Source organism: Leguminivora glycinivorella, chromosome Z, assembly GCF_023078275.1.
Source record: "Leguminivora glycinivorella isolate SPB_JAAS2020 chromosome Z, LegGlyc_1.1, whole genome shotgun sequence".
Classification (NCBI taxonomy): domain Eukaryota; kingdom Metazoa; phylum Arthropoda; class Insecta; order Lepidoptera; family Tortricidae; genus Leguminivora; species Leguminivora glycinivorella.
In genome coordinates this window covers 6,593,153-6,617,327 of record NC_062998.1, presented here as the reverse complement: position 1 = coordinate 6,617,327, position 24,175 = coordinate 6,593,153, and the positions used below count along the sequence as shown (strand labels likewise).

General features: G+C 39.3%; 2 protein-coding genes across 3 annotated transcripts; one reads left to right on the top strand and one right to left on the bottom strand.

Annotated features, from left to right (window-relative positions):
• The first annotated feature begins 327 nt into the window (after positions 1-327).
• LOC125241474 (dynein light chain Tctex-type protein 2B-like) lies at positions 328-6,270 on the top strand. Of its 2 annotated transcripts, XM_048149985.1 has the most exons (5): positions 328-380; positions 1,793-1,822; positions 2,019-2,139; positions 3,530-3,679; positions 5,169-6,270. In XM_048149985.1, the coding sequence occupies exons 2-5, from the start codon at positions 1,807-1,809 to the stop codon at positions 5,332-5,334; spliced, it is 453 nt and encodes a 150-aa protein (XP_048005942.1). In that variant the 5' UTR covers positions 328-380; positions 1,793-1,806; the 3' UTR covers positions 5,335-6,270. The 2 variants fall into 2 exon arrangements, with proteins under 2 accessions (XP_048005942.1, XP_048005943.1); XM_048149986.1 differs by lacking the exon at positions 328-380 and having other exon boundaries at positions 1,737-1,822.
• LOC125241473 (SET and MYND domain-containing protein 4) lies at positions 860-22,604 on the bottom strand. Its single transcript, XM_048149984.1, has 7 exons — positions 21,906-22,604; positions 17,687-17,882; positions 16,593-16,952; positions 15,459-16,097; positions 14,308-14,523; positions 13,053-13,176; positions 860-1,095 (listed from the first exon to the last, which is right to left on the bottom strand). Exons 1-7 carry the CDS (start codon positions 22,312-22,314, stop codon positions 904-906), a joined length of 2,136 nt encoding a protein of 711 aa, XP_048005941.1. The 5' UTR covers positions 22,315-22,604; the 3' UTR covers positions 860-903.
• Positions 22,605-24,175: the final 1,571 nt, after the last annotated feature.

Below are 24,175 nucleotides of genomic sequence, written 5' to 3'. Positions count from 1 at the left end.
TCCTAAAAAAGATAAATGTTCTTATCAGAATATTCAAAAAATTGTTAATATTTCAAATAATTTAATTTTACTACGGGGTTATTATTTTTTAATCAAATTTTTCTGACAACGTCTATGACCTAGAATTTCCTAGACTTTTCCATTCCACGTCCATCTTTCATGAAGAGCCAATGCCAAGTGATTGGTTCGCCAATGTGTAAACAGCGGCTCAGGGAGTATAGAAGTATAACAGCGGCTCTTATCTTGGCCAAGGGGTTTCACAAAGGGTTGGTGGAACCGTTGGCCATATGTGTACAGCGGCCATTATGACGAGTATCCGAACGTATGAGTTGTCATAACAACGAACAACGGTCACTTGTCAACAATCTCGACAGTTTAAGGTTAGTTTGTTATTCTCTGTATTTTATAAGAATTGGATTAATTAGGTTCGCAGTTTCTTGATATATTGTTTACGTTTCTCTTAATTGACTAGGGCACTATTAATATAGTGACAATAATAGCTCAATATTTCCATGAGTATTTGTCGTATGTTTTTATTTGTATTGTCAGCTTTTTGTAAATCATATTAGTCCTATGTTACCTGCATTTCGCAGTTAGGAGACATTTCTATATCAAAAATTTGTATTACAAGAAATTATCATGATATCTTCTCAGTAAAATCTCTCTCTCTCTCTTCTCAGAAGGAGAAAAACAGTCTAGCTCCATTAGCTCTTAGTATTTCAATCTATGAAACATGGTTTCTATGGGATGAATAGAAAGAGAAATTAACCCCAAAATTTTTCAAATTTGCTTCTGGCTTTTAGTGACAAGCTCATTCCTTGACTGGATATACTTAGATATGTATTATGTAAACCAACAATTACTATTCAATATTTAATAATACAAAAACGAAATAATACACATTTACACAAGACTATAATTGCCGATAGAAAGCATAGACCTTCTCAGGTCTTGTACACAGTCGTAGTAGGAGCGATACGGGGGCCGGAGTGTGACGTCATATAGCTTCAGGACCTCGATGAGCTTCTTCATGGCTTCACCGTAGTTGCCTTCCTCCATGGCGCCTTTACCGAGGCGGTAGAGCATGTCGGTGTCCTGTTGGAAGAAAGATTGTTTTAGAACCTCTGTGGGAACGGTTTATTTTTTTTATTTTGCAGGTAGTCTAAACTGACATCCTACAATAGGAAGACGAATAAAATATAAGACAATACTTTGAGTTAAACAAATAAGTAGTAGTCTCCTTTGACCTTAACTAAAGATTTAGAATTATTTATTACTAGCTTTTGCCTGTGGCTTTGCTGGCGTTAGAAAGAGACAAAAATTAGTCTATGTCACTCTCCATCCCTTCAACTATCTCCACTTAAAAAAAATCACGTCATTTCGTCGCTCTGTTTTGCCGTGAAAGACGGTCAAACAGACAGACACACACACTTTCCCATTTATAATATTAGTATGGATTGTTATCAACGAGACAAAATTCTCTATATATACAAACTGCAAAGTTATTGTTTGTTGTAAATATTTTTTGGAAACTTCAAACTTTTTTGAAAGTCTGCATTTGGGATAAAGTGTAAGCATTTAGATGCAAACCTGCTCCTTTGGTAATGCTTACATCCCGACCACGACATTGGTCTAAGCGCGACAGCAGTGAGTGGCGGCCATACATTGGAGCGAGACACAGCGATGGAACTTTCATTTGCAAGTATGGCTGCCGCTCACCGCTGTCGCGCTTAGACCAATGTCGTGGCCGGGCCGTTAGTACTGAATTAATATGCAACATTTTTATTTTCAGAAAATTAATCCACAATGGCGGATGATGAAGGTAAGAATTTTTACATTAAGTACTTGTTCTATAAGTAGCTAATAATGGCATGTTTTTGGATGATATTCAGACCTAAAACTTTATCAGAATCATAAACTTTTAGTAAGTTGTGAGATTTTATTCAAACTAAACATATTTTGCTCAAATATTTCTTAAATACTATCTTTCGTTGATAAATTTACTGTAAAATTTCCAGGTAACGAGGATGTTGGGGAGGAGCAGCAGCCAGAGGTCTATGAGGATGACACACTCAGTCCGGTACCCGTGCAGCCTCTAGACCCGCCCAAGTATGAAGTTAGGCCCGGCCTCGGAGAAAAGTGAGTGTTATTCCATCAAAAGTAGACTAAAGCTAGAGTGATCATGATGCATGCAACTGCGTCGAAATATCGGGAGCTCGACATAAATCAAAAAGGTAATCACGGTCTATATCCCGGTCAATATAAGTATAATGAAAATAACCGTGAATCATTCAAAACTCTTAAAAGTAGACTAAGTCTTAGGTTTACAGATGATCAGTTTAATCGCTGAACCATGGTAATTCGGTGAACGGTTGCTAGGATTCAGTAAGTATTGTAAGGCCTATGAAGAGGACACACTCAGTCCGGTACCCGTGCAGCCTCTAGACCCGCCCAAGTATGAAGTTAGGCCCGGCCTCGGAGAAAAGTGAGTGTTATCAAGAATAATTTTTTCAGTACAGATGGCGTTTTTTTACGCACTAGTGCGAGAAGTGGTTCATTATATGCCAGGTCGAAACTTCAGAGGCTCATCTGTACTGAAAAACGTCGTACGATACACGTGCGAAAAGGAAATTCGTAACTCGTGTCGATTTAAAACACTCCCTTCGGTCGTGTTTTAATTTATCGCCACTCGTTTCGAACTTCCTTTTTTACGCACTTGTAACGTAATGTACTATTAAGTCATAGGTTTACAGATAATCAGTTTAATCGCTGAACCATGGTAATTCAGTAAGTGCTTGCTAGGATTTAGTGAGTATTGTAAGGCCTATGAAGATGACACTCAGTCCGGTACCCGGACCCGCCCAAGTATGAAGTTAGGCCCGGACTTGCAGAAAAGTGGTTTCTGTTTCAGTAAAAAAAGCTTTTAAATTGGAGAGAGGCTGTAAACGTCTGCATGTTTTAAGTCCACTGCTCAGTTTGCTGGATTATACAATACTTTGTGACATACAATATCATAGAATAAATGACTATGAGTACAATACAAATATTCTTTAATGCATACCACTATTAAAAGATCATGACATAAAAGTACATAACTTTAACTATGGTAGACCTAGACAACAAGTGGTCTTATCGCTAAAGAGCAATCTCTTCCAGACAACCTTTGGGTTGTGTAGACAAGGCATAAAAAACGAAAGTTATTTGGTGCTGTCTCTAGGCTGATATCATATGGCAAACAGTCAGTGGGTCAGAAGAAAGTTGAAATAGACGTATTGGCTAGAGGCCCCTTAATGATAATTTTCATCCCTCCTCCATAACTTAAAAGACATAAGGAATCGACGAAAAAGAATTAAATGATAACTTGATAAGTTTTTTCAACCTAGGTGAATATGGATTCACTTAGATTGAATTTAAACGATACATTTCCCACAACTTTTCTTCTTTACCTTATCCTATTTAAGTTAGGATATCTTCGTTCTCACACACAAATATAATCACAAAATAAGCTAATCATTTAATGAATTTCCAGATTTCAAGCTGAGAACATATACGAGATTATACTGTCGTCTATGCAGCAGCAGTTAACAGGCAGAACGTACCGAGCCGACCAGGCGCCACACTGGGCGCAAATGATCGTCAATGGCGTCAGGCAACGGACACAAGAGCTTGGCATGAAGAGGTAGGTGTACTTAGATAGTGAAGTTCATATGGAAGAGGTAGTTATTGTACTTAGATATTGACTATTCAATTCAAACACCCCACTTTTCTTTTTTTTGGAAAATTTTATATGGTTTCCACTCAGAATCGTGAGCTATTTCAATCCTAATAGGAGAAAAAAGTGTCCCAAGGTTTTTTTCCCATTCCGTTACCATTTTCTCATACATTTTGTATGGCGGTAACGGATTGGAAGGTTTGAAAAATGTATGGAAATCTTGGGGCATTTTTTTCTCCTGTCAGGATCGAAAGACCTCGCGATTCTGAGTATGAATTGCGTAAAAAATACCAATGTTATAAAAAAAGTGGGGTGGACAACTTTGAAAAAAAAAATGGCCCCAGTAAAGGCAAGCACTAGGCGCTAATGATTGTATTCGGCCGGGAATACATATGAGGGGAGCATGTTCCATTCCTTAGCGGTTCGCATTAGGAAAGAAGAGGCAATACCTCTTCGCGCGAATGAAAGGTGTGGATGTCATTGGTACTGGGCGCAAATGTCCCTCAACGGACACAAGAGCTGGGCATAGTGGGCATGAAGAGGTAACATATCTATCGATTGTTTAGCAACTACTAATCATTCAACCATGATGGCATCGTAGCTTGCCTCGTCTGTTCCTAGTAATTTTTGTTGTGGATGGCAAAACTTTGAGCAGAATTTTATGGGAATAAAAGAAGAAAAAAGTAAGCAAGCTTGATGGAACTGTCTATAGTTAGATAGTTACTAATTCCATTAGAAATAATAAGTTTTTTACAAAAGATTTTATCGCCGACTGTACCTTTCTTTCAACAGTCATCTACTGCTCTCCGAGCCGTTCCTAAACACCCCTTACTCGATGGGGATGCGACGTTTCATGACAGGGTTCCTATGACCACTTTTCTGCTCCATCATCAGATCAGCTCCATGATACCATAATATTACATTGTCACGTGATTTACATATGTGTTATGTGTGCATCAGCTCAATCGGAATCCGGGCAGTGGGTCAAATTCAGCTTCTACGTTATGACACACACTAACATACTAACAAGGCAAGTTGAATAAAAGCTTGTAAAATAGGTCTTTGAATCTCTTTTCCTGCCCCTTTTCAATTAGACTTTTTGCCTGCACTTCTGTAATTTGCAAAGGACATTTAATCCTATATTTTATTTACGATATGTTGTCCGATGCTTTATTTTTATTACGATTACACTTTTTAATATTTAATTTTGGGCCTACACCACAGAATATATAAAAGTACAAGTACAGAAGGCTCACTCTCAACAACCTGTCAACGGACTGCATGCGACATTGAGTTCCATTGCGCAGCGTGAAGGTTGTCAAACTTTATGGGCCGCGAACTCGCGGCCGTCGAAATGTACGGAAGAAACGCGGAGTGAGCCGCCCCTGCCTACACTTAATTTGAAGTTTAATTAATTTTAACGGCTCATTCAACAGTTTAATAAAACTGCTTTCAGGTACAAAATTCTAGTTCAGGCCGTGATCCTCGAAATGAAAGGCGCCGGCATCAAGATGGGCCAGCGGTGTCTCTGGGACCCCGAGACTGATGACTACGTCCACGGTCTATACAAGGACGGCAGCATACTGTGCCACTGTACCGTCTATGGCATATATATGTACTGAGGGCGCCACTATTGACTATAGTCAGGTACCTACACATGCATTTGAGGAGATAATTATGCTAATGATATATTTACATGGTTCATAAGGATTCCTATTAGAGTTCTGACGACTATGTCTAAGGGCTGTACAATAGAGCTGTGCTTGCTCGTTCACTGAAAAGATCGCTACCAACTAGTACGATCTCCAAAGTGTACTAGTTCGTTCTTTTAGGACATTTAGTACAGTAGTACACCGAGAGAGCGAGAGACATGTTCATCCGTTCGGGAGCTACGATGCCACAGACAGACACACACAGACAAACAAACAGACAGACACATCAAACGTATAACAGCCCGTCGTTTTTGCGTCGGGGGTTAAAAAATAAAATTGCTGGAAAAGTTGCGATGTCTGATTGGTCTGAATGTAAATCAGTTTAACTGTGACTTTATGACGTTTTTTATTGCGTAGTCTGTTAATGTATTATGTAATATATTTGGACATATACTTGTAACATACAGGGTGACATCGCAGATGCGTTCAAGAAGTTGTACAGAAATTGATTTTAAAAATTATCAAGTCAGACCATGTGCTGACGTGAAATACTGTGAAAATCACCTTGAAGCATTTTTTATCTGGGTAATATTTGACTCCGGCCCAGCCACGACATTGGTCTAAGCGCGACAGCGGTGAGCGGCAGCCATACGTGCGAATGAAAAGTCCCATCGCTGTGTCTCGCTCCAATATATGGCCGCCGCTCACCGCTGCCGCGCTTAGCCCAATGTCGTGGCTGAGCCATTAAGCCATATCCTATAGCGATTTTGATATATGTCACCCTGTGCAGTATGACCAAAAAGAGTAGTAATTAAAAACCGGCCAAGAGCGTGTCGGGCCACGCTCAGTGTAGGGTTCCGTAGTTTTCCGTATTTTTCTCAAAAACTACTGAACCTATCAAGTTCAAAACAATTTTCCTAGAAAGTCTTTATAAAGTTCTACTGATTTTTTTCATATTTTTTAAACATATGGTTCAAAAGTTAGAGGGGGGGGACGCACTTTTTTTCCTTTAGGAGCGATTATTTCCGAAAATATTAATATTATCAAAAAACGATCTTAGTAAACCCTTATTCATTTTGAAATACCTATCCAACAATATACCACACGTTGGGGTTGGAATGAAAAAAAATATCAGCCCCCACTTTACATGTAGGGGGGGTACCCTAATAAAACATTTTTTTCAATTTTTTTATTTTTGCACTTTGTTGGCGTGATTCATATACATATTGGTACCAAATTTCAGCTTTCTAGTGCTTACGGTTATTGAGATTATCCGCGGACGGACGGACGGACGGACGGACAGACAGACATGGCGAAACTATAAGGGTTCCTAGTTGACTACGGAACCCTAATAAAAAGTGGTAACATCGTAGTGTCGTCCCGTTTCCTCACACATATTGATTTGAATGGGATCATACTACAATGTTGCCACTTTTTACAAGCTTTCATTCAACTTGCCTTGTATGTTAGTGTGCGTCAAAACGTAGAAGCTAAATTTGACCCACTTCCCGGTTTCCAATTGAGCTGGAATTTGCACACGTCATATTTAAATCACGTGACAATGCAATATTATAGTATCATGGAGCTGATCTGATGATGGAGCGGAAAGGTGGTCATAGGAACTCTTGTTATGAAACGTCGTATCACCATCGAGTAAGGGGTTTTTAGAAACGTCTCGGGGATATGTAAAATATTGTGTTTTATGAATAAAGATCTGAATCTGAATCTGGAGTAGAAGATGACTGTTGAAAGAAAGGTACAGTCGGCAATAAGAGCTTGTGCCAAAAATGATTTTTTTGCAAAAAAACTTATTAATTTGTACTCTTTTTGGTCAGACTATAATAGGTATCACGTAGTAAATACTTATTCTGATACTGAATAAATTAGTACCTAATGCATAGTTAAGTTAGGTAGTATATAGCATAGAACAAATATTAGGTTATGAACTATTTATTTCTTTTGACATGTATTTTTGCTTCATTTTTAATTTTTTTTTGTTATTTAATTCTTATTATGATAGGATTTACAGTTTAGGGTGTGTAAGTAGGAGAGCGTGTGATTCAGATCTTGTATCTTAGGTATATAACTATTTCTAATAAATTGTGTATTTCACAATCACGCGTGCCTTGGTACAGTCAACCGCTTGGAACCCTAGGCCACTCTACAACCATGTCAAAATGACAAGAAGTACGAGATTTCTTACAACCTGATTTATAACGTCACTATGATATAGTTCTACAATGGTCTAGGGTTCCAATTGGTTTACTGTACATATTTTCATGCTATTAACCCTTAAATCCATGGTGATGTATATATGCATCATATATTTGATGGCCTGTGGCTCAATATGTAGCTATCCAAAATCACATTTATAGCTTAATTATTATTCAGTATTTATTATTAGCCACCTTTTCCGGTAGTTGTTCGTCATCATAACTTCGTCCGCAATTGCACAGGCAAAACCCTCGGTTTCTCCGAAGAGGTCCCCGAATCGTAACCAGTTCACCGATGCGAGCAGATCTACATCGGGTCCCGTGAGGGCCTTGTAGAACCGCCCGTGTAGCTGCTTGCTCTCCCATACCGCCTTGCGGTCCGCAGTACTTAGTACCACAGGTTTGCGCCAGTTCTGTTTCGCCAAGGAGAGCGGCGTGAGGTTTCCGTCCACTGCCACCACATCACGATGCATCCCGCACTCGTTGTTAAGGAAGTAATTCCTGAGATTGTACACCTCACGGTTGTGGAGATCTTTGGCGTTTAGGAAGCCTCGACCTCCGCACTTCCGTGGGATGTACAATCTCATAACAGACGAGCGCGGGTGTAACATACGGTGTGTGGTAAGCAGTGAGCGGACCCTCCGATCCAGGGCGTCCAGCTCAGTCTGGGTCCACCGTAGTATGCCAAAGGAGTATATTAATAAATAATTAAATAAATTAAATAATATAATGATTTACTATTTATTATTTGAGGATAAAGACGAAATGGCGGAAAAGTGTGAAAAAACAGGATGATGGCGATTTTTAGTATGTGATTTAGGCAGATTTTTTCGGAGTTAGTAATTTAATTAGTTTATGTTTAAAAATTTTATCATGGGGGTTTTACAAATAGTGTACCTTTCTAATAGTAGTAAAACTTTACAAATAAAACTTACCAATAATTATATATTTATATAAGTTTTGGCCTATTTAACTTCTAACACTGATTTAGTATACAAATCGGTATTAAATATTTTTTTTATTATTTTTCCCAGAGTCAGAAAACCGTTCTCTATCACATATATTAATATCTCGTTAAAAAAATTATGCATTTAAGGGTTAAATATTAGATTTGACCAATTTTCCTGTCATTGTGCTTAATATTAATCTATCCTATACCTAGATAGCACAGGGTGTTTTCGATATGTCTCACAATAAACATGTAGGACATAATAAAAAAAATAATCGTTTTTCTTAATCTCATGATTTTTAGTGTAATTATTTAAAAAAATACTATCTTGAATAAAAATGCTCATCACTCCCATCAGTAAGAATGACATAAAAGCCTGACCAAAAATATATGACTTTTGTCAAGAGGGCGCTGTTATTCTGATGTATGGGTTGACAGTTCAATATAGTCACATAAATATTTAATAGTACAAGTACAGAAGGCTCACTCCTTTGATGTTCCCAAAATACCGCCATTCTAAATTCTTATCTACATTAACAAACGGCCCGCACGCGAGCAGCCGACATTGAATTCTATTGCGCCGAGCGAAGGTCGTCACCGCTGAATCGCCGCCGCCGGCATGTACTTGTAGCGCGGCGATAGAATCGCGGAGTGAGCCGCCCCTGGTATAGTATGAAGAAGATAGTTCTAATAAAAAAAATTACGCAACATGGCGCGTAGTCTTATATAGGGAACTTGATTGTAGTTAAAATAAAATATTTTTCATCACACTAGCACACTAAACGTGCTATTGCACGCAGGCGGAGCGTGAGTTATAGAAAAATCGTTCTCCGTAGGCGAGTTAATAAATTTCTAATACTTAATTGAACTCTTTTTTACCTTTTTGCATATTTTTTATGATGCAAGTGTGATGCTGATGAAAAACATTGTGTGTAACTCGGGAAGTATGAATATTACTATCGAGCGATTTAAAGACTCGAGTCTTTAAATCGCTCCGGCAAGCCGTCGCGATTTAACTTACTCTCGTTAGTAATATTCAACTTCCTCCCCTTGTTGCACAATGTACTATTATACCAGCATCAGATAAATTATAAGAAAAACATGAAAAGAAGTTATTTTTTAATCCAATTTTTATTTACTAAGTTAGGTAGAAATATATAAAGTAACTGAGTTGACCATGACGTCACTCAACTCCTATAGACGAATAAAGTCTAAGAAAAAAACGTACCTCAAAGCCCTAAAGAAAAAGGTGCGGGGTGGCCTAGATGGCGTTGCACCTTTGGGGAACGCTCGGCTAGATGGCGCTAATATTAGTATTTGACATTTGAACATTATATCAAGCTAACAATATGGGCCAAATTGTCAAAACTGAGGTTCAAAAGTTTCAGGCCTGTGTCGAGAGATGGCAGTCTATGCACTGTGATTACACATTTTACTTTGACAGTAACTCTCTATAATACTCGATCCTCTTTGTCAGGCTATTAGACCGATTTTCATGAAACATGGCTAAGAACATTGCCGACTAACTCAGCTTTCAGAAAAAAAAAAACTAAATCAAAATCGGTTCATCCGTTCGAGAGCTACGATGCCACAGACAGACACACACAGGCAGACAGACAAACAGACAGACAGATACGTCAAACTTATAACACCCCGTTTTTGCGTCGGGGGTTAAAAACACGTATAAAAAGAACCCAAGCATTAAATTTTGTCAAAAAACTGCATTTAACGTCACACCAAATCTAGTTATCGATTTACGTATAACTATTTTAGTTACGTAAATAGTCATGCCACCGCGCAAGCAAGGCCATACACGGCAATCGTTGTTATAAATATTATAGTGTATTGTAGTATATTGTAATGCGTACCATACACGCTACAGTTTGATGACTTTGATAACTTTAATGTGTAACATTGTTTAGCTAAAATGTTGCATACGTAAGGTATTTTATGTAGGAACTAGCTTTACCCCGCGGCTTCGCTCGCGTTGGAAAGAGACTAAGAATAGCCTATGTTACTCTCCATCCCTTCAACTATCTCCACTTAAAAACACGACAATACGTCGCTCCGTTTTGCCGTGAAAGGCGGACAAACAAACAGACACACACACTTTCCCATTTATGATATTAAGTACGGATTGAAAGTATACTTGACATATGGATCAACTATCGCTTGGAAATATTAATTTTAATATATCAATGGACTGACGAAAAATCTAAGGTACAGCGGGGTAAATCTCGACTGGGGGGCAACTAATCCATTTTCTCCATTATTACGCCGTGGCTTGCGTGGGCGACGATCGCGCGATGGTCGCGCGACGGCCATGCGCGGATCCAGGGGGGATCCGGTTCTGGAGCCTAGGTTGGCCATACAAATTTTTTTGGTGTACTTTTAACACTTAGAGACTATACATCTCTAAAATCTCTTATTAATCATAGTAGCTTTGTACTTTGTATAATTTATTGAAATGAATTTCCATAGAGTAGGTACCTTAGTCTGTTAATTTAATATTTCTTTTTTTTGATGAATACTTTTGCTGATTAAATTGTATCTCGTTTTTTAATGCATGTTAATTATAAGATGTAATGTTTTGAAAAGAAGTGGCCCGCCGAGTTTCTTGCCAGTCCCATAGTGGATACCCCCCTCTAACTGAGGGGGGACTGAAATCTTCTCGAGGCTGAGGCGTAGGGCTAGAGCCGGCGTAGCTTTATTTGACGTTCATAAGCGCATTGTAATATGCCTACTTGGAAAATAAATATTTCATTTCATTTCAATATTTCATTTCATTTCAAATAGACCACGTGACCCCCCCTCTGGGGCCTGGGCCTTTACCACGTGACCCCCCCTGGGCACGAAGCTGGATCCGCGCTTGGCGACGGCGATGCGACGCATACGAAATCAAACCTTATCGATATGGAAGTATGAGACGCGACCGTCGCCCACGCAAGACACGGCGTTATACTATGTTGAGTTCTACATGTATCCACTGAACACGCCTACCATATACAACCGGTGGACACTCTATTTAATAATGCAAACATTGTTAAACATGGAAAAAATGGACCAGTTACATTGGCCTCCCAGTCGAGTTTTGCGCCGCTGTACCTTATTAGTTTTAAAAACAGACAAATATGATTAAACCAACTGTAACAGATTTATACCGTAGCTCAACTTAATCAACATTAAGGACATTAAGGTGCTTGGTTCTTCATGAACCTACTTCGTCGGGACAGGTTGCTAGACTTGCTAGGCAGAGTGATGGCAGGTGGACAAAAATGTTAACGGAATGGTGGCCGCTTACAAATGTAAGAATTACCTGGCATCCGTTGGCTCGTTGGGTCGATGACATGCGAAAACAGCGGGTCACAGTTAGATGAGACCAGCTCAGGACTGGGAAAAGTGGCGTACTGCACGGGAAGCATGGTCGCGCGATAGACGATAAAATATCAGGCCGTCCCTATCGCACTTACAAATAGTGCGATAGGGACGGCCTGCTATTTTATCACTTATCGCGCGACCATAATTGCCTGCCTGGAAGCCTAATATGCTCAGCAGTGGGTGATAAAGGGCTGATATGATGATGATGATGTAAGTACCTACTTTTTTGATGATGATGACGATGATTGACAAATACCACCCTGTCTTTTAATCTTTTTACAATACCAGGAGGGCGATTTTTAAATCTCGCATACGGGATTTTGTCACTAAAATACCGGTTGAAAACGGTGACTTTCTTATTATTTTCGGTGACAATTTTCTGAATTCGAACGCGTGAGACTCAAAAATCGGCCTGCAAAATCTAAACCGGTTGAGCAGTTTATACGAGAAGAGGTAACATAGTTACTGCCTTAGTACTTATTTAGTAGGACTTTTTCATGATTATCGTGCTTAAAGGTCAAAAATTTTGCCCACATTGTACCTACTACCTACTAAAATAATTTTACAACTACATCACTCCACAACGCGGAAAATTTGTAATATTTATCATGTTTATTGAATCAATACATTGTCGTCTATTCGACGTCCACTAATGCCTTATACATAGCCAAATTGTTCAGTCACCCGTACTTGTTTACTTTATGAATTACAGGCAGTTTGTGAATTGACGGAATTCGAGATATTGTTGTTTCAGCAGCATGATAAAGTGATTATAAAAATATGCGGAGAACATTGTGTGAACATTTTTACAAGCTTTTATTCAACTTGCCTTGTTAGTATGTTAGTTTGGGTCAAAACGTAGAAGCTAAATTTGACCCACTTCCCGGTTTTAGATTGAGCTGAAATTTTGCACACATATGGAAATCACGTGACAATGCAATATTATGGTATGGAGCTGATTTGATGATGGAGCAGAAAGGTGGTCATAGGAACTCTGTTATGAAATGTCGCTCGTATCCCCGCATCGAGTAAGGGGTTTTTAGAAACGTCTCGGAGTAGTAGATGACTGTTAAAAGAAAGGTACGTAAAGCGGGGTATTACTGTATATGACACGACTGTCAGTGAGCACACGATGAAAAGGTACTCGCCTGTAAAGACTTGAGACCCTTCATGATGTTGGTGTACTGCGAGCAGAGTCCGCATTGGATCATGAACTCTTTAGCGTCGTAGGGAACTGCGATCACGTTGGGGCACGGATGGTCGGAGTCGCATCTGAAAAGGATCTTAAATGTTAAGTACCTATTGGATTGGTTGGTTCTAATAAGGGATAAGTCCGCCTACATTGTATATTACTGACTCTGTAACTTTGTCTCTTTTGTTTCCTTTATGTACAATAAAGCTTGTACATACACTAGCTTTTGCCCGCGGCTCCGCCCGCGTTAAATTCGAAAATTGAAGAATGCTTCTTACTACCATCCCCCACCCCCATTTTAGGGAAATGGTTGCTGGAAAGAGACTAAAAATAGTCTGTCACTCTCCATCCCTTCAACAATCTCCACTTGAAAAATCACGTCAATTCGTCGCTCCGTTTTGCCGTGAACGACGGACAAGCAAACAGACACACACACTTTCCCATTTATAATATTAGCATGGATACATACATACATAAACTGAGGACATAAGTAGCCTACGATGCCCAATTTTTGAGCCGATAATCGAGAGCGAAAGAGAGACATGCTTTTAAACGTATTGTTGCTAAACTGGCATCCTTACTAGGCACCCTGGTAATGTTATAGACGGTCAACAAAACCTAGTGCTCAGCCAATCGTCTTTATGAAACGCGTTCCTTCCTAAACCATTACGTTGTGTTGTGTATTTATGTACATACTAGCTTTTGCCCGCGACTTCGCTCGCGTTAGAAAGAGACAAAAAGTAGCCTATGTCACTCTCCATCCCTTCAACCACTTCAACTACCTCCACTTAAAAAATCACGTCAATTCGTCGCTCCGTTTTGCCGTGAAAGATGGACAAACAAACAGACACACACTCATATATTTGTATAGGGGCCGAGCGTATCAAATTTTGTACTGAAGTTGATTCTTGCCTGTAATTTTAAATATGTCTCAGGCTCTTGATTGTTCATAATTTTTGTCTTGTTGCAATTGAATATCACGTAACGAGGCATTTTTTATGTTTTGGTTGACTTCAACTTACAAAAATTGACGCCCGAAAGCTGCAAGCTGCGAGTAAAGACGGACAACTCAGTGGATTTCACTGAGTTCATTTGACACGCTAAGTAGATACGTTTGCTTGATCTATGGTATATATGACATCTGTGGTCACACACTTTCCCATTTATAATATTAGTATGGAAGCATGGATTGGATAGTCATGTGAACTCACTTGAATCTCATATAGTTCTCCGTCATCTCCTCATATCGCGGCCAGTTCTCGCGGCAAGGCGTGCAAGTGCAGTCGAACCAATACTGCTCCTTTAGTTGCGCCTGCCTTTCCACCTTGGGCACTGTGGTGAATATGGGCCCGTAGTTCTCCGCCACCTCCTCGCCTTTGGGGATGTTCTTGACGGCTCGGACAACGATGCGATTGCCGCTGAAGTACCTGAAAGTCGAGAGTGTTTATTTCCCCAATCTGAATAAAACAGATCGCAGAGAAACATAGACAAAACATAGGCTAGGCAGGTTGGAATTGGAGAATTTGGAGATGTTCTCTCCGGATATTTATTACATTTTATTCGAAAAATCAAAACGGTTATTTTATTATTCGAGGTTGGAACTCAGAACCAGAACATGGAATACGTCCCATTTATATAACAACTAGCTTTTGCTCGCGGCTTCGCTCGCGTTAGAAAGAGACAAAAAGTAGCCAATGTCACTCTCCATCCATTCAACTATCTCCACTTAAAAAATGAAGTCAATTCGTCGCTCCGTTTTGCCGTGAAAGACGGACAAACAGACACACACACATTTCGTCACTACTTTTAAAAAATCTCGTATCTCACGCTGCTCCTCAAAGTTAAAATGCAGTAAGTCTATATGCATTCCATACATACTTACTACAATTTTCTTTTCATTGACAGACGAAGATACAAGTTTTTTTTAAAGTAGTGACGATTTCCATTTATAATATTAAAGTATGGAATATGGATTAAAACGCCAAGCATAGGTATTTCACCTACCCGTGCGTGCTTTCAAGTTTAATATGTTGTCATCGCGTATCACACTGCCATATTTCCATCAGTTTGCATTATTATGAAGTCAACAACTCACCGGACCCTGTAAGGAATGCTTGTTTATGGTTCCTATATCTACTTCCTAGGTCGCTATTTTGCCTTTGGCGGATCACAGTTACATCAGCCCCTCTAGCACAACTTGCTTTATCGCGCGCGAGTTCATACTTGAAGTCGCGCTTGATGTATGGACTCGCGCGCGACAAGGCAAGTTGTGCTAAAGGGCATATCTTTATTTTAGCATTAATGACACTAGTTTTACTTTGCAAACGACTGTTTTGAATGTAATTAATACCTTAGCACTCACCTCACGACACCAGGATCGCATGAATGATTGAACAGCGCGAGAGTGGGAAACACGGCGCCAGCGATGAACACGGATTTCCCCACGTGTTTTATAACGTTCTGGCCCACTTTGGGCTTCGGGCACTGGAGCTCAAACACTTCGTGAGCGTTGAACTGTAAGACTTGAAGATTCTTTAAAATTAAACCTCCGATTAAGGCGATATCATCCTTGTAAATCTCATTCACACCCATGGTTTTCACATCATTAGTTTCTATATGAGTTTTGCGTGGTTTCCCATCGAAGTAACCACTGATTTCAAGCAGCTTCACTAGGAAAGCTGTCATTTGTGTCCTGTGCAAAAAATCCTGCTTAGTTCTCTTGTCTTCGTGTGAAACCAGATGATATATATTTCTGTAGTCATCAGTCTGGTAGGGGCCTGTTGTTTTGACGTCTAAGTCTTTGAGGTTTTTGAAGTATTCCTTTTTGTTTTGGGTGATCATTCTCAAAGCGATGTGGCAGGTGATGGAGCAGCCAGATTGCCAGATGAGGGGAAGTATGTGGCACTCGTAGGCGTGGTAGGATTTCTGTGCGGCCTCCAGGCAGCTGTCACTGCAGAAGATGACGTTGGGGCAGTTTGGACAGGCCAGAGGAATCGAGCATCTGGAAGAGTGAATACGTGTTATTGCTAAGCAGATGTCTTTGTTGCAAGACGAATGATAGCCGATAATTATTCAACTCACTGTAGCAGACTATCTTGTACTGTGCATGAATCGTCTATGGTTTCTGGCGTTCAAGTACAGACTCCTTAGATATTTTGATATTAAGGGACAAGAAGTTGAAAAACTTTATAAACACGTCAATGTCACTTCCATTACTTCGTTAAGACCAATTTAAGACGATTATTGCGATGAATAACGTTCTGTTAATACTATTTATTGACAAATACACTAAAAGTGTGTGTTTGAAAAGTGTACAAACAGTCAAAGTGCATTGGACCCGAGTTTAGACACAAGTTTAGATAGGGTACCTACCTATACCCTATACACCCACTAAAACAAAACAGCAGCAGGTATGTAAATGTTTAATCTCTTTAACTACTGCTCTTCAACTTTTATAAATAGTTATATAAACATTGACTTAAGATTTAACACTTACTTTATAAAGCAATGCTGGCAATGCGTCTTTGCAAACTCGCTCAGCAACACCCCACTATGCGGTCTCTCAATTAACAACACTTCTCCAGCACCAATATCTCTTGTAGCTGCAGCAAATCTTCCTTGGCTCTCACTATACTTGATCTCAATAGCTTCGGAAGCCGCGGGGTAGTTCGGATTATGTTTCCCAGTTAGCTTTGGTTTAGGAGGAGATTTTTTGACTGGTGCTGGGTCTTTTGGGTTACCGGCCAGCACCATGCCTTTGTTGAGGAGTTCTATCATGAGTTTGGAGTCGGCGTGCATCTTCTGTCTTTTATCGCTGGCCAGTCTTGAGGCGCGGTCAAGGGCTCTGATAGTTTCTCTAGAAAATCAAAACATATTGGTAAACAGAATAACCAAGCCTGTAACAAATCTAACAGTGCATATACTTAAACAGTAAGTAAGTACATAACTCTTCTAAAGAACATTAGCGACTAAAACACAAACAATGCAATCTCAAAGTCAGTACCTTTTGGTGTTCATTGATGTATGTGAGATTTAGACAATTTTTGTTATTAGTCACCTTGTTCTGCAAGTACTCCAGGTACAGTAGACTACAAAGAGATGTATCCACTTTTTCACCTTGTTACAATGCAATAAGGTGAAAAAGTGGAAACATCTCTTTGTAGTCGACTGTACCTCGGGCATCATCATCGTACATTTTTGTGTACTTACTGGAAAACGCTGATAGCCCCCAGAGTACCCCAGCGCCCGGCTGCTGCGAATTTCGCCCAGAGCATCATCTGACCCATCAATGTCCAACATAGCATGCAGGGCTTAGGCAGGGTTAAAGATTTCTATCGTACACTATGGCCCCTCCCGCTCCTCGCTGAAAGCGCCGCCCACCCCCTCTCGGTTACCTCTCAGTTACCGCCTGTCAAAAACGCGAACAGTCGACCTGTCATATTTCACTCATACAAGCATAGTACGCGTTCACCTACACGAGCTTAGACTGTGTGCTAGGAACGCGCCTCTTTCATATATTTGATCGCCAGTGTCCGAGATGGTTTAGGCTATACCACAGGTCTTCATCATTACAAATCTTTGTCTACTTACTGGAACGCGCTGATAGCTTCCTGATTCCTCTGCAGCACCAGCAGGCACCTCGCCTTGCGTTCCTGCACCTTGTATTGAAGATGTTCAGGGTATCCCAGAGCCAAGCAGCGTTTGATGTCAGCCAGGGCCTCTTCGTATAGCCCGATATGGTTGAGCGCTGCTGAGCGATTGGCCAGAAGTATGGAGAGTTCTTCACCTGAAAAGTTAAGGGATACTATAAGTAACCACAGTATAATAAAGAGTACTATCGTACAGCATGGCCACCCGCTCCCCGCTGAAAGTGCCGCCCAGGCGTTTACAGTTACTACTTGTTAAAGACGCGACCAGTCGACCTGTCATATCTCACTCATACAAGCATGGTACGCGTTCGTTCACCCACACGAGCTTTTTATAACATATTTGATCACCATTGTCCGAGATGTGTTATATTCTGCGCGGCTTATGATGGACCCTATAACGGTTCAGGTTTTATGTAAATTGTTTGTATCAAATACATTATTATCCATCAAGTAAAATTCCTGGGGCAGTTTTGAGAACTTGGCTACGAAACCCCTAAAAAGGTACCTAAGGCCTTTGTTGTTAGAATTAATTAGTTTATGGAGTAGTAGCCATTTCTTTATCGATCTAACAGTTCGCAAAAGCACCTAATAGCTCCTACTAAATTTTTAATGCAACATCACATCACGTTATCCTGTCATATAATTAACGTACATAAGTACATCAACAGGTCGCAATTACCAACGGAATTGGCGCCTATGTATTTCCAATACAAACAGGATTCCATTAAAACTGTTAGATTATATGCCATGCGAATTTTTCTTGCCACAGTAGAATTCCATATGATTACTTTGATTTATCACGATCAATACTATGAACTATGAATCATTGAATTAACTCAAGATACTAAGCGACGAATAACTAAGTAGTAGCAGTACCTAGTAGTTCGCCCCGAATAAATAAATAAATAAATAAATATTATAGGACATTCTTACACAGATTGACTGAGGCCCACGGTAAGCTCAAGAAGGCTTGTGTTGTGGGTACTCAGACAACGATATATATAATATATAAATACTTATATACATAGAAAACATCCATGACTCAGGAACAAATATCTGTGCTCATCACACAAATAAATGCCCTTACCGGGATTCGAACCCGGGACCGCTGCGCAGCAGGCAGGGTCACTACCGACTGCGCCAGACCGGTCGTCGGGGGGTAATAGTAGTAGCAGTAGTAAACACTTTATTGTACAGATCAAATTACATGCACAGAGAATATTATAACGGTTATGTACAAAGGCGAGCTTATCCCTTTAAGGGATCTCTTCCAGCTAACCTTAGAATAACTGAAAATAGGTAATGGGGTAGGTACTTGTATTCGTCTAAAACTACCGCGTTCCCTTAAGGGAACGCTTGCAATTTTATCACTTATCGACGTGAATCATCTGTCACAATCATCTTTTTCCAATAAATCGGAATCTATAGGTAGGTACATTGATTGCTGTCATTTTATATGCGCTCAGTTTTATGCGTAGCATCCGCGATGATGACCAGTATGGACCCCTTACAATTAGCTTTTAGGTATTATTTCTATATAAATTTCACACGACAAGCCACACGACTCCGTGGCTTGGCCACCTGGAAAGGATGGGAGAGGATCGTGGAGTGAGAAGAGCATAATTATGTGGGACACCAGATATCGCTGGTGCGAGGAAGCCCTAAAAGTCCTGTCCGCACTCGGTGTACCCAACTGGCGTGACGTGGCGCAGGATATGGCAGAGTGGCGATCTCTTGTGTCGGAGGCCAAGATCCTTTTTGGGTCGCTGAGCCAGTGAAGTGAGTAAGTACACATCTAGGCCATAAGCTCTCTCTCGCATAAGAGGACTGCGACCAGCATTGGGACGCATTAATTAAAGCTCTGTTATTATTTTTTATACCTACAGCTAGTCAGAAATTTTCTAGGGAGAGCAAGGGAGTGTGCACCCATGCACCGTTGCACCCACAGTTCTAAGTCAACTAATCAAGTAAAAACGTCATGTGCAGGGTGCAATAAAAAAAACTGCGCATTGCTAGTAAATAAATAGCTGTTCTTAGTAGATATATAGCCTTTTATTTAAAACTAGCTTTTGCCCGCAGCTTCGCTCGCGTTACAAAGAGACTAAAAGTAGCCTATGTCACACTCCATCCTTTCAACTATCTCCACTTAAAAAATCACGTCAATCCGTTGCTCCATTTTGCCGTGAAAGACGGACAAACAAACAGACACACACACTTTCCCATTTATAATATTAGTATGGATAACTTATTTAAGGGTTTACATCTGTAAAATGTACTTAAAAGCATATTTTAACCTATAGTACTGGTTTATAAGGGTTCCGTACTTGAAAACGAAAACCCTTATCGATTCACTCGCACGTCTGTCCGTCTGTCTGTCTGTGATAGCAAACTTTTGTCAGTTTTATTTAATGCGTTTTCACATTATCCGATCCGAAATTATATGTAATCATCAATAGGCGCCATCTTTGATGTTTGCCGAAATTCTCAAATTATTGAAATCTTGTCTTCACAAACACATCCGATATCGGATCGGATAGACGCACTAGATTACGCAAGAAAAACAAGGATGGCTGACAAGAGTTATTTCATGGTGCGAAACGCTGCAGCTGGTCTGAAATTAAAGCATTGACTATCGATCCAAATCTGGAGGAGTACCCGAGAAGGTAGAAATTTACTTAGTTTTAGATTTATTATTAAATTGGAATTTATAAAAATAATGACATGACATATTAACAATTTTTATTCTAAGTAATGCATGTGACACTGTATTGACATTCCGTTGATTGATGAGCAAGAACTAAAAGGCTTTTTTATTTTATTTATTTTATTTATCGAAATCGAGTAGGTATTTACGCGTAATATTATGATGTCGAACACTTATGTCACATTTAATTTGTTTACATTTTTGCAAGATAATGAACAGTTTAAATTCGCAATGCTTTCAAAAGAATGTTAGTGATTCAATACATACTCAATAACATGACATGTGCGCGAATGGAATACTATCTTAAATATTATATCTATGCTTATATACATCAACAAGTACCTTAAAGCAGCAGCATTAGATATTATGTACTGTTATGTACATATATTATTTGTGTACGTACAGTCAACAAATTGGAACCACTGTAGAACTATGTCACAGTGACATTAGAAATCATATTGTAAGAAAAATCTCTTACTGCTTGTCATTTTGACATAGTTGTAGAGTGGCCTAGGGTTCCAATTGGTTGACTGTACTTAGTAGTTATTTCGTCGGTATTAATACCAGACTCTTTGTCCAAATTTTAGCCGATCTAGTTTAATTTGTCATTCACAAAAGTGTAACGCACACAATTTGAACGTGTGAAGTTAGGAAGCTCTAAGTATTACTTGACAACATTAAAAGTTAACGGGCATAATACTCCGCGAGGAGTTTATGGGCACAGATGTAGTGCGAAAAGTATTTCCCCTATGCTCAACACGTGGCGTTTAATACCAGGAGGTCAAAAAAACGATTTTATGGCTAGTGGGTAAAGTAATTTGAGGCTTGAAGTCAAAACAACTGCTTTAAAATTGATAAAAGTAGGTGAATTTAGTAATAAAGATGATTTACCACCTGTGGAACTACTGAAAGCACTGATAAACGCATTTTTTTGTTGTAGTTTCCTCTAGAATAAGTTTTGTGAAATTCGCACTGTTTCTATAAGTATTTTGACTTGTCCTCTGCAATGTTTCTGCACTCACCCTGTCGCTCGAACCACTCGCTTCGCTCGTGGTTCAACCCGCGGCCCGCTATATCCCTTAACGGCTACCTAACAATGCTGTAAGAGCTATATTTGCGTAGGTGCGCGGGGCACACCGGCGGCATCTTTTATGTAGGGTTTTAACAACTATGCACGACACGGTAAATGGCGAATAACAACACGGGAGTAGAAAAAGGGTTTTTTCGTATTTTTCCGGAAACGTTCGTATTCGTCATGCTAGTTCAGTTAATGTCAGTACATCTTGTACTGTGACTGACTGAAATAGCATGCCACGTTCGTACGTTTCCGTAACAATACGGAGGCAAATCTTTTTGAACTACATCTGTAGGTACTTTGCTTTCAAAAGGGTTAGAAACAACACAGAGACGATATAGGACTTAAAGCACTTTCTTTCGAAGTTAAAACCATACTTACTCTCTTTTCTCGGCATATAAATCATGCTTTCAGTGTACAATTGCATAGCACGGCCCCAATCTCCTTTCTGCACCGCCGCATTCCCGCCGTCCTTCAATTCCTTCGCCTTTGCAACGTCTTTCCTCGGCATTTCCTGACATTTCACGTCCAGCTCATAGTTCCTTATCAAAGGAAGACTGCACAAATAGGACACACGCTTCGCATTAGTTTCTAAATTAGCAAAGTTATTCCGCGCGACGTCGTCTAACTTTTCGTTTATTGTGTCGTGGAACTTTTTGAAGAAACCGACCGTATTTGTGGACATTTTAAAGCTTATTGCTCTGTTTACTCGACTATACACGCTGGGTAGAAAGTGATTACTGATTTTATAGGTTAGGCGACGGAGTACAGAGCCGACGCGAGCATGCATCTATTTTTAACTAAGACCGATCTTTCAGTAGGTCTGTGCTCGATCTATATAGATTATAGGTGAAATGAAACTTCATTATCATTCTAGAAAGCTTTTCTATGGCTTTTAATCTACTATAATTGGCTTTTCAGCGTTCCACACGTTCTACGGTATGTTTTCAGTCTTTGTATGTACGTAGCTCGAATTTTCTTTACGCAATTCTTAGGTACCTACGTCAGCTGCCAACTTGGCTGTATCTTGCACTATTAAACATTTGTTTTCGATATAAATTAGACATTAAACAATGCAAAATATAATTCAACTGGCAAAAAAAGTGTTCTTTTCGGTTTAACGAGTGCTCAATGACAAATTTAAACGATGCGTCGATCAGAAGCGCGTCCACCGTGTTACGTATCTAAATACAATGGTTTTTACACACGGTTGCATCCAATTGCTTTTTAGAAGTGAATGATCTTTCTAAGACCTTCAAGAATGTTCTGGAATGACGTAAAAAAATGGTTGAATCGAGCCAAAATCCCAGTCATAGTGGGATTACATAGGTATGATTATTTTTTTGCGTCCGCCTGGGTCACAAACGACAAAAACATTGCTATTTTGGGAAACGCAAAGTTATTATTAGTCTGTATTTACGTTTTGATCGTTCTTTGATGAGGATAAATCTGTTTCGTAAATTGAAGCTTTGGGAATGTTGTTTTATTGTTTGTTTTGATTATTATTGGCGGTCAACAACAAACAATAATTATCAAACATAGTACATATAAGTATATACATATAATATACAAATCACTGCTGTTTACATATAATTAATACAAATGTGCAGGTTGCTTAAAGTTTCCCAATAAGTTAGTAATAATCTCATCATCATCATTTTAATCGCCCACTGCTAAAATAATCTTAAATGTTATAGTAAGAAAATTCGGAAATTCAAATACTAACAGGTTCCGGATTGTATAATTATGTTTACAAGTTTTTACTTTCTTTCTACGCGCCTCGCCCGTATTAACTTAAGTGCTAGAGATAATTATAAAAAGTAAGTGAGCGCTAATAATATATCTGTACCGTACCTAATATTAGCGTCGAATTCGTACCTGTGGCCCATTTCTCGAAGCTACAAGTTACAATTTACAAGTGGTAGTCACTGTCAAATATGACAATTTGAAAAGAGACTTCCGCTTGTAACTTGTAACTTTCAGCTGAGAAATGGGCCAATTGTCTATTTAAAGTCAAGCGTAAAAATATGAGTGTACAGTTATAATCCATATAAAATTTAATCGCGCCTGTTTTTGGTGTCTAATAAATATATGTAGACACCAAATTAAACAGGCGGATCAAATTTTATATGGACGATAAAACTTCTCCCTACATTTTTATAATTATTTTTTTTTCTACTCCAGCACTTATATCTCGTCACTACTTTTAAAAAATCTCGTATCTCACGCTGCTCCTCAAAGTTAAAACGCAGTAAGTCTATATGCATTCCATACATACTTACTACAATTTTCATTGACAGACGAAGATACAAGTTTTTTTTTTAAAGTAGTGACGATCTGTCAATTAGATTATTGTCACCGGTATCCAAATTAACTTCATGAGTCCTAAACTTTTAAAATTTGCCGCCTTTTTTAGTGATATTCGTAGCTCTTACCCATCCCACCCATATTTTTACACTTGACTGTACAGTCAACCAATTGGAACCCTAGGCCACTCTACAACCATGTCAAAATGACAAGCAGTAAGAGATTTCTTACAATCTGATTTATAACGTCACTGTGACATAGTTCCAATTGGTTGACTATACAAATGCCATATTTAGGCATATCGTCACTACTTTTAAAAAAACTTGTATCTTCGTCTGTCAATG